Source organism: Daucus carota, chromosome 9, assembly GCF_001625215.2.
Source record: "Daucus carota subsp. sativus chromosome 9, DH1 v3.0, whole genome shotgun sequence".
Taxonomy (NCBI): Eukaryota; Viridiplantae; Streptophyta; class Magnoliopsida; order Apiales; family Apiaceae; genus Daucus; species Daucus carota.
This window is the reverse complement of record NC_030389.2, coordinates 669,645-681,554: the sequence shown is the minus strand read 5'-3', so window position 1 is coordinate 681,554 and position 11,910 is coordinate 669,645. Positions and strand designations below refer to the sequence as shown.

General features: G+C 33.9%; 1 protein-coding gene and 1 long non-coding RNA gene across 2 annotated transcripts; both read left to right on the top strand.

Moving 5' to 3' along the window:
* On the top strand, nt 1–1,168 carry LOC108201940 (protein RADIALIS-like 1). The gene is made up of 2 exons (XM_017370286.2): nt 1–367; nt 959–1,168. Exons 1-2 carry the CDS (start codon nt 96–98, stop codon nt 981–983), a joined length of 297 nt encoding a protein of 98 aa, XP_017225775.1. The 5' UTR covers nt 1–95; the 3' UTR covers nt 984–1,168.
* A 3,427-nt stretch (nt 1,169–4,595) lies between these two features.
* LOC108201978 (uncharacterized) lies at nt 4,596–10,346 on the top strand. The gene is made up of 5 exons (XR_010287343.1): nt 4,596–4,898; nt 7,012–7,151; nt 8,075–8,200; nt 9,165–9,424; nt 9,868–10,346. It is a non-coding gene; the product is annotated as an uncharacterized LOC108201978 (long non-coding RNA).
* Nucleotides 10,347–11,910: the final 1,564 nt, after the last annotated feature.

Here is an 11,910-nt window from a genome sequence, read left to right as displayed (position 1 = left end):
TCTTCAAACTCAAAAGAGTTCTCTTAGTTGGCCTTCCAACCATTCTACCTGGACTAAACATCTTCACCTCATTTCCTGCTTCGTTCTTCATTTGCATGGCAACGATGTCTTCACGTGGCACTGGCTCCTGGACCGCGAAGCAGAACAAAGCCTTTGAAAGGGCTCTGGCTGTGTATGATCAGGAAACACCTGATCGTTGGCAGAATGTTGCCAAGGCTGTTGGAGACAAGACAGCGGATGAAGTGAAAAGGCATTATGAAATCCTCGTGGAGGATGTTAGAAGAATTGAGAATGGCAAAGTACCCTTGCCTATGTACAGAACCACTGGAGGCAGTAGCCGAGTTTCCATGCATGATAACGAGGAGAGGTGGACGTTTTACCTGATTTTGTATCCTACAAGAACTAACTACCACTTTACCACACATAATATAGTTATCTATCACTTCAATATGGAATTTTATTTGTGTTAACCATTTTGCATTACAGGTCCAGACAAGACCAGTCACTGGTAAATTGATTGCATGACAGTAATGGATTTGAATGATGTTTTTCAGCTAATGATATAGCTCAACACCTGACCTCTAGGCAATACCTTAGACGACAAAACTTGTCATCTATAAATATCTCTTTTTAATTGCTTTTCTAAAATTTACATTCCTGATGTAGCGAAGGTTCACTTATCAAGAAATCACAAGGCCATGTTCTACTTGACTCATTACCTCTAGTTTGGATTTCCCGACAGACTATAGTTTGGTATTACAGAGACATGGTATTCATAGGATTGACACTTCTTACATATAAGTATATTCCTGACCATTGAGTTCTTAGGGAGTCTTCATACATATATCAAGTTAATAATTTTAATCATCATACGTTAATTACATAACACCAGGTACTAAGTTCACACGCGGAGACAGAAGCACATTGTTGTTTTCTATTGACACATTTGTTCATGCAGGATGAAAAATCTTAAGCTGCGGTGATAAAAGTCAGATAGTCTAGCAGGCAGCAAATAAAGACCTTCTCTGGGATCCGATTGATCAGTCGATGTGCTTCAAGAGTCACTAACCATGATTTTATGTAGCAGTTCCTTATTTCTGTTATATCATTATTATCTGGCATCTGTTTCTGAGTTAGTTTGTATTATCTAATGGAATGTTTCAAGTAAGCTTACGTGTTTTTCTGCAATCAGGATTTTAATAATGCAACTGTTTTTCAGGAGATGTTATCCTATGTATGCAGATGATAGTTACCTGTTAAAAGACAATAAAATCAGAATGAGTTCCAAAAATAAATTACATTTAGTCCTTTTCCAGACCTTCCCACTGTTAACTGTTAAAAGACAGTAAAATCAGAATGAGTTGCCAATGACTCCATTATATCTCAAATTCTAGTACTGAACAATACATATGGTTTAAGACTCATAAAATCACCACAAGAGTACAGTAGGCTACTTCTTTCCAGCTTGGGAAGCAGAACTGTCAACCTCCTTCGACCATGAGAATTTTTCAACAACTTCCTTCGACGCTTCAATCATCAGAACAAACATACATAATATCAAGTTAGTCAGCAATCTGCATGAAAACCAGCAGCCAAAAAAGTTGTGTGCACAACAAATTCCATCTACAAAATTGTGTTAAATTTACCGTTATCAAAAATATTGAATCACATCACTGTTATTTAGTTATGGGTCCGCTTCCCTGACAAGCGATTGATGCAACCATCTTTGAGCCCAATTTTTTTATGTGAATACGGGGCCTACATGGCCTATGAGCGCTTTAATCACCCATTCTAAAGTTTTTGTCAAAAAAGCGCTCAAAAATGGTTGCAGACAATCGTTTGTTAAGGAATAACTGGCTATACGACTTAAAAATTAAAGGGCTACTGCCAACAAGGTGTTGGTGTGGTGGTAGAGCTCTTGTACCCCCTTGCGGGAGGTCAGGGCTACCTTATCAATGGTGTTTTTGAAGCAAGTTTTGTGTTCGTCCATCGAAGCAACTATAAATTGCATCCATATATTCTTTGACATCATCCAAGAAAGTTGTGGATTTCTCTTCACATGTCTTCCTGTAACATGCTAAACTAGTGGCTGGTGATGCAGCATTGTGTAATTGTTCCTCTGTTTTTCGTCGACATTCTTAAATTTCTCTAGAAACAAAAAAGTACTTAAATCAAGATCATAAACACAACTTTCACGTATAATCAAAAGACAAAAAAAAATAACTAAGAAGAGATAAGAGCATCACACAGCATATATTAAAACACGAAAACCAAAACCAAGATTATTCAGCTTGACGAATGACAGGGATAGAGATAATTTTACCAAGTTTCAAGTTTGTGAAAGAAAGACAGAGTTTTTGTTGAATTCTAGCAAATAAACAGAAGTTGGATTAGTTAATATTAGAGTTGTACGTGAGGTCCGACTTGTTGGACAAGACAATAGGGGTGATCATAAAACCGCCCAAACCGTATAAACCGCCCGCACCGCACCAAACCGCACCACAAAACGCAGTTTTTAATTTTCGTCGTGCGGTTGCGGTTTGAATTTTTCACAAACCGCGCGGTGCGGTGCGGGTTGCGGTTTGACATATTAGTGTTATTCTAGAAACTAGAAACCACTCCCATGATCACTGTTTATAACTACTAATATCACTCGTTTATACGCTATTTATCACTATTTTATGCAGTTAAATTAGCAATTTTTATTGTTGATAATTGAGAAAATTTACTTATGTTTGCTATTGGTTATCCATTATTGATGATTAATTATAGTTGTAGGAGGTCTATGATGGTAAAAAAATGATGAGATGAGGTGTGTGGTGGTGGTAAATAATCACTAGTAATAACAAGTTATGGTGACAAGCGGTGGTTGGTCAATCGAGGGTATATGTGACCATGGTAGCGGTAAAATGGGTTGATAATGATACCAGGAGGTTCATCAATGTGGTATGAGTGAAGATGATGATGATATATGTTGTATATATGTATATTTATATATCTATATTTCTGAGATTTCTTGCATAGGAAATAGTGATTTGTGATGTACAAACGAGTGATATTTGCAGTTAAAAATAGTGATAAAAAATTGGTCAGATACTAGTTTCTAGTTTCTAGGCTAATTTAGTTTCTAGTGGAGTAAGCCCCTATATATATATATATATATTAGTGATTGTCAAATAAAATTATATTATATACATAGGGTCAGGTTCTACATAGAACTTCTTAATTTTAGAACCTTAGAACATTCATTAAATGATAATATTTAATTCCATGATTAATGTAAACTTTCCAAAATTATATAATTCAATCATATAACCGTGTAGTGCTGCAGAATATTTGTTAAAAATCTTCAATACAAATTATTACGTCGGAACATATATTAATATAATTAAAAATGATTTTATAATACAATATTTTTGTAGGAAAATACGTCATACTGCTGCGGAACATATATTAATATAATTAATAATGATTTTACAAATTGTAGGAAAATACAAATTATGCATATACTACTACGGAACATATGTTAATATAATAGAAAATGATTTTATAATGCAATACATTTGTAGTAAAATGCAAATTACTACGTCATACTGCTGCAGAACATATATTAACATAATAGAAAACAATTTTATAATGCAATATTTTTATAGGAAAATACAAATTACTACGTCATACTGCTGCGGAACATATATTAATATAGTAGAAAATTATTTTATAATGCAATATTTTTGTTGAAAAATACAAATACTGTTATAGCACGTAAATATTATACACTAATATGATTTAATAATTATACCGATACTGCTGTAGAACATAGAAAATATGTTATCAACTAATATAACAAGCGATTTGATTAGAAGTTAATAATTAAATTTTAATACATATAATTAGAGCATTTAATGCATTCATTAATTACTTATAATCAAGTAAAAAAAGATACTAAATAACTAATATTAAATGCAGAATTTGATCATAACCATTGATTTAACAATAATCTAATGATTCTATATGAGTTCTAAGTTCTAATTTAAAACGAGTTCTAATTTGAACCTCACCCTATATACATATATATTGTTTATAATTATGTTATATATATATTTGTTAAATCTCTTCAAATAATAGTTAATTATTATTTTATCAATCTCGCATTACTATTATACCAAATTTGTATGAAATGATTATATTATTATAACATTTCTCTTTGTAGTTAGTACTCATATTTATATCATATTTACAGTTTTGTTTGTGTTATTTGGTAGTTGTAGTTTTAAAATGATAAATATCGCATAAATTCATTACAAGAAAAGGTTTTAATTATTGTATACTTAAATTTTATTTCGAACTTCAACTAAAAATATTTATTCTTAAGCATACAAACCGCACCGCACCACACCGCATTTTTGTGGTGCGGTTTACGCGGTTTTTATGCTAGCGTGGTGCGGTTGCGGTTTGAATTTTCGGTTCACGGTTTTAACGAAAAACCGCATCGCCCGCACCGCGATCACCCCAACAAGACAATACCAAGTTAATTCATAATCGGAAAAAGTTTTAGTTCGATCATCGATCTAAAAAGGCACTATGCATTAGTGCACTCCAAAATAATTTCACCAACGAAAATGCATTCACCATGCAATCATACATGCAATCCTGTGACTAATCAACTAAAATTTCAGGTGGTTGCTTTTCCAATATAAACTAGCAATATTAATATTTTTATATCTAATAAATACTAAATATTAATAATTATTTAAAAATATAAATTAAAAACCACATTTCATCTCATTTGCTCAAAGCTTGGTTAAATCAGCACAAAATCTCTTACTTATGAGACTCTGGGTGCCGATCAGACGAAGAATTTGAGGCGAGAGGACTTTAAATCCTTTGCGAGCGAGCAGGTATTTTGATCCGCTCTCTTTTCCGTCGCATTTGAATATGTGATCTTTGTTATTTGTTGTTTTTGTAATATATAAGTGCTGTTATCCTTGTAACCTCCATGTGTTTGCTTAAAAATCCGTGAGAGAGCTACTTTAATGTCTTGTCAAAGTAGAACAGAAACACTATTAGTTGTCCAAATTTAAGCCAATTTAGATATAACAAAGCAAAATGCAGCTGATCCGAATTATAAAACTCACTCCTAAAAGATTCAGGTGCTATGACCGCTGTCACCTGTGACTCATATCTGCGAAGGTCACTGAGAATTAGCACGAGCAGTTTTTAAAACGCGCACAGAAATGTGGTTTTAGAAACTAAAAGACCTAAACCAATCAAGAGCTCATTGTAAATGCTTCCATCATCCAAGCTGGTCTGATAGCCTTTAATGACTTTCAACACTGCAGATAAAGATCTAAACCCTTAATACTATGGTATATATTGAATCATATCGTGTATTCCCTGGTAAACTTATAACGCTCGTTTACTGGTTTTACTAATTTGTTTAGTTGAAAGAGAGTTAGTCATGTTGCAATGTTACTATTCATATGTACAATTTACTTATATTTGACCGTTATGTTATTGCTTCTTGTGGCTTTTAGTAGGTCTTTTACTCCAGCATTGGTTCTGGGATTGAGTGCAGTCTAAACTTTCAAAATTGCTTAATTTTGGTATTTGTAGAAAATCAAACCACAGACACTAAAATATAAAAGTTTTTAGGGAATTATTAAAATAATAATATAAAATATAAAATATATGCCATATGAGTAATAAACACATGCATTATAAGTTAAGAAGATAGGAGAGCAACAGGGATACAACTAGACAATTTCAGAATTGAACAACAGCATATATATAGGCTTTAATGCTAACAGAACTGATTACCTTGAGTGACCTCCTGGCCGTTTAAAGGCCCCCGGATGGACAAGTTTGAGGATCTGCAGCTCGAAAACCTTTATGGAATAGCATTAGTACAATTATTAAAATCTTTCTACACTAAAAGGGACTTTCCGCTTTCTCAAGCATTGATGATCACTTGATCAGTATACCAGATTACATAATAGTTGCATCTTTTCTGCGTAGTTATTTAATTTCGTGTTTTAATGCTATCTATAGCAGCAGGAGTTGCAATGTACAAGGTAAGTACTAAGTGTAGTTGATGTAGTGCGATACTGCCATCATAAAGCAAAATAAATAGACCTTTGGACTTTTATATGATAAGAGGGAAAAAAAACAGAAATAGATATTATAATAAGAACAAGCAGCATTGGTTTTGGGATTGAGTTTAGTCTAAACTTTTAAAATTACTTAATTTTGGTGTTTGTAGAAAATCAAACCACAGACACTAATATATAAATAATTCCATGGAATTATCAAAATAATAATAAAAAATAGAAAAGATATGAGTAATAAACACTTGCATTATAAGTTAAGAAGATAGGAAAGAAACAAGTATACGACTAGACAATTTCAGAATTGAATGACAGTAACTTACTGATTGAATAAGAAGAAGGGTTGGAAACAATTTAGAACAATTTCATTTTCAGAAATGTGCTGCTATTATAAAAGAGGAATAAATATAATAATAAAAGTTGTAGGTTAATTAATTATACATTGCACATGTGGTTTAAATATAATTCCTTAAATAAAATAATTATTATTAAATACTGTTTGCGAATGTGTGATGAAAGTGAAAATTAATGTCATGTAATGGAAAACATATATGACATGCAAAGTTAGACACATTCAAAGAGAAGGCCACAATAGTTGTCATGAATAAAAATATTATAAGTCTTATCCTGAAAATTAAGCACGTTAAAACAGATTTCAAGAAAATGACCGGTGCCTCGCACGGGTTAGGGTTATTATGCTAGTTTCTCACTTATAAATTTATAGATATTTTTTTTAGTTAACCCCTACTGGAGAGAAGAGTCCTTGTCTTGTGGTGGCTAATTCCGTCCCAGGGTGTGATTGATATTTGCTTACACTTGCAAAATAATATCAGTGACATTTTAGACTTGACATTTAGCATTGACACATATGAAGAGAAACTGATTTTAAATGAACATCCTTCTCCAGGAGGCGCCGGAAAGAAGAAGATTAGAGGTGGCCAGCGTTTGTCGATTGGGGCTTCAATTAGGGCTCCAAATCATCACTCTTCAGTTGGCGCCGGAAACCATGTGCAGTATCTGTCAGGATTGTGTCGTACTAGTACTATGGTAAGGGTTTCTGAGTCTTCTCCGAGGCAGTTACTAGATAGTGTCTATAAATAGGGCTAAGAAATGTAAATTTCAGTTTTGTGATCTGAATGATATGAAATGAGACTTGGTTCCACCAACTCCTCTCTCCCTCCTCTCTAAGTTTCTTTCTATAGAAACTACTATTTATTCCCCAAGTTATCTATATCTATCTCTGTATTCTGTTCTATTGCTCTTATCTCTATTGCCTTGATCGCTCTCTGCATTTCTACTACAATTTCTCTGAATTCTCTGATCAATCTCTCTATTTCTGCCTGCAATGTTCTGTATCACTCTATCTAACTGTCATCTGTATTTTCTTACTTATAATCTCTGAAAAGACCAAAAATGAAAAATATACATAAAAACTCACAAACATACATTTGGGAACAAGCAGTTCCTGACAATATCCTGGTTTCCAAACTAATATGTTGAAGACCATAATACAATCTTCTTAAGAAAGTGTTGAAATTATTTAGAAGTATATATTTTCCTAAATAGGAACTTGAATATATTTCAATTAACGGATGACATCTACTAATAGTTGTTGTAGTGTCGCTTGTTTTTTAATATACGCAAGTGCTAGACAGCCTTCTCTATTCCTCACCATCATCCCCTATATATATCTCCCTGGTCAGAGTCTTCTGCATGACATTAAACTTGTTTTTGGATACTGCATACTAATTATGTTCTCCGACTAGTCTATTTACCATATTTTACCCATCTTACTGTTTCTGTTTGGTAATTGTATATGGAGTGTAATGAATGCTTCTTATATGTAAACTCAAAGTATTCATGGAATTATTTATTTTTTATTAGGAAATAGAGTGCTCTCATCCACTCAGAATTAATTTCTCCTTTCTTCACCCATATTAGTATCAACAATTTTGTGAAATCCTCTGTAGACTCGAGAGTTTTTAGTTCTGGGGCGGCACCTTTTGACAGAGTTGAGGGATAAAATATATTGCTTGACAGATCAGCTCATGGAAAGAGCAGGGCAGCATGAAACTTCTGGATATTTCCTTATTGCGGTAAGTCTTTTAATCTTCTATATGTATAATGTGGGTGTGTTTTGTTGGGTGAATTTGTCTTGCATCTATTCTAGATGAGTACATAACAAAATCGACCGACTTGAACATGACACGAGTAAATTAAAATTCTATCCCTAAAGACAGAGTAATTAGCATTTTATCATCCTGCAAAGACTTTTATATAGCGAATGAGTTGCACAGGAAAACTGTATAAGTTCCTGCAGTCTATAAACTGTCAGAGTCTATAATTCGATCCTAAGTTTATATTGGAGTGATCTTTCCACAATTATTTATATAATTTCGCTAGTGAGCGTACATGTTTTTGTGCTATACTCTATAGTTTGTGCACATTGTCAGAGACTCAGAATAGCAAGTGTCCAATAAACTATTATATTTCTTCTTTAAATATGAAAGGCCCCATTCAACTATTTTGCCATACCAATATTCTATTACATAATCATTAAATAAACTGGGAAAATCTATAACCATAAAAGTAATTTTAATTTTGCTCCTGCTCTCTAGACTGTGTTTTGGTTTTTTTTGGTCGATGTTATTATAACAGTTTCCCTTGTTAAAATATTATCTCCATGTCAAAAGTTTAAAAGATCACAGATATAAGGACATAAATTGGGATGCAAATTTTGCATCTCAAAAAACAAACACAAAATATTTTCCATCACGTCGCAAAATTTAGCTACATTGTCTCTAGTATTCTTTTTAAAATTTGTAATGAAGTTCTACCGCGCCTCATGCAGTCATGCTGTTTGAGTAATAGTTAAGAACTGTTACATAGGAAATTATTAATAGATCAATCAGGTGACAGTTGATTATATCACACTGACCTAACAACATTGGCCTTCTGCAGCATTACTGTGATTAAACATTGTTTAAATGCTGACATTGTTGACCTGTACATATATAACAATTGAATCACATGGTGCCCTTGCCCCTCTCCATTGTGCAGATTGTCTTCTGCAACGATCTGAGAGATACCACTGCAATAGACTATAGCAAACCTATTCTGGACTGGCTTAAAGACTCAAAGAAGGGAGCACTTGAAAAATGGGAATATATTCTATCTGGAAGATTACAGCCAAGGCAGAAGGCTCTTGTAGATGATAAAAAGAAAGAAATTTTGCCTGGGTTTAAAGCTGTCCGGATGCAAGAGACGCAATTTTGTGAGTTAAACTTCCAACTCGGGCTTGATGCTCTCTAGGTTATGAGGTACTTTTTCTTGCATGTCATTGCTGTCTAGCGGATGTCTCCAGTATTGGCTTTGCATGTGTTAGTGCAAAATGGTTGCATCGTTTAAATAAACCCTATATAGTATTAAAGTCCCCGAAGTTTAGCAAGTACAAGAATATTATAAAAGATAAATTTTTGCTATGATAAAATTTGGGAAGAGTTTGTAATTAAAAAAGTGTTCTGTGATCTGAATTTGCTTGCATTTTGTTAAACCTCGTTCGATCTCATCCAACTTTTTGTCCTCTGACAGTTTTTATGAAATTTAAGTGCATTCTTCCTTGTAAAATTCTTATAAATTTCTTCATCGAACTAATAAATTTTTTATAAGATTAGTGTTCTCTTTTTCTTTGTCAATTGGCCTTTTTTCCTCAATAAGAAACTAAGAAGACGTCATGTTTTCCCTGGTTTGTCTGGTTGTCTAGGGTGCCTGCAAGCACACTATTGTTATCAGAGATATGAGGCTGATCCATCCCGAAGACATACAAGATCGATTTGCCTATCCAGTTGTAACATTCCAAATTAAACCAGGGATCAGCAAGTGTTCTGTATGCCAGATATTTGGAGCCAAATTGGTGACAATGGTCGACAAATGGGCTGAAGAGAATCCTTGTTATTTCTGTGATACTTGCTATTATATGCTTCACTATGCCAACGAGTCCTTGCTGTATCTAGACTTCTCCGTATATGATTGTCATCATGATCAAATTTGAACTCAAAAACATTTTGCATGCAATTGTTACTTGTTAGGAATATAGAAAAAGATTGTCCCACTTATCAATTAGTCGAGGGGAGCTAATGTACATAAGAAAAATAAATTTTGTCTGTATAGGGATTCGTTAGTGTAATCAAACAAAAAGCATTTATCGGCAACTGAATGTAGGGGCCTGTTCGGGTGCTTTTTAAATATTTTATATATATATATATATATATATATATATATATATGTATATATATATGTATATATATGTATATAGGGGCTTATTCCACTACAAACCACACTCTCATACAAACCTAAAAACCACTATTTCCACTCCCATTTTTGCTATGAGCACTCCAATCTTTTTATTTTTTATTTTTTTAATTTTCAGGGGGGGCCCACTGCTGACATCATCTGCCACGTCAGCACCTGCTGACGTGGCACTGCCACATCATCTGCCACGTCAGCACTGGGTCAGCCCACTGCTGACGTGGCAGATGACGTGGCAGTGCCACGTCAGCAGGTGCTGACGTGGCAGATGACGTGGCAGTGCCACGTCAGCAGTGGGTGTGACCCAGTGCTGACGTGGCAGTGCCACGTCAACAGTGGGGGACCCCTGCGCTGACGTGGCATGGTGACGTGGCGGGGTGGAAAGTGTAAGTTTGGGGAAGTTGATGGCAAAGCTAGGGGGGGGTGATATTGTTAGTTTTTAAGAGTTTGGGGGATATTTGTTTAGTATTGAAATTGGTTTTTAGGTTTTTATGATAAAGTTGGTTTGTATTTGAACAAACCCCTATGTATATATATATATATATATATATATATGTATGTAAAATAGGTTTTTGATATTCGTTACGTATTCAACAAAAAATTAACGGTTTTTCTGTGATGCTAAGCGCTGAAATTTATAATTTTTTTTTTTTTTTTGCCAATGAAATTTATAAATTTTGTCGGTACTATACTTATTCATAATGATGAACCCCTGCATATACAACAACTACACATTAAAATGTCCAAAACAAATCGTATACTCCCTCCGTCCCAGTCATTTGTATACAAATGGCTGGGACACGGAGACCAATATATTGTATAAGAAATGAGTAAAGTTAGATGAAAAGTGGGTAGAATGGTGGGACCCATTAATATTTAATAATAGATTTGAGATAGTGGAGGAAGGTAGTGGGTGTAATAGTGTTTATATTATTATAAAATAGAGATAGTGGAGGAAAGTAGTTGGTGTAATGATATTTTATATTATAAAAGTTTACTACTTTTGGAATGTATACAATTGATGGGACGTCCCAAAAAGGAAACTGTATACAATTCACTGGGACGGAGGGAGTAGAATTTAGTGCTTAGCATGTGCTCATGGCACACACTAGACAAACCGAAAAAATAAAGACTTATTTCAAGAAAAGAATAATATTGCATGTAGTTTTCTCCTTAAATAAATAAGTTTTAGTATCATGCAAAGATAAGCTCTCTTTTTTCCATAAAAGATGAGCTATTTAATCTCCAATTGCAGCGGCAAAACAAGAAGACGAACAATTAACTACAAAAGAACCACCTAATACCACAGGTGCAAATTAGCAGCAGCTACATTACTAATTTTCCTTGTTTGATGAGGCCGATCCATCTTCTTTGAGCAGATAAAATTTTTCCTTGATTGTTTTTGGCATCTCGCTCACCTAAACAAACATCAAAAAGTCAGTAAAACAGTATCGATCAATGTCAAACATTCAACTATGGTCCTCGATGTTTAGTGCTA

Coding starts and splice junctions, on each gene's coding strand:
- LOC108201940 (XM_017370286.2), top strand. CDS start 96: ATGGCAACGATGTCTTCACGTGGCACTGGCTCCTGGACCGCGAAGCAG. Junction 368..958: donor ATGCATGATAACGAGGAGAG/GTGGACGTTTTA, acceptor TTGTTCATGCAG/GATGAAAAATCTTAAGCTGC.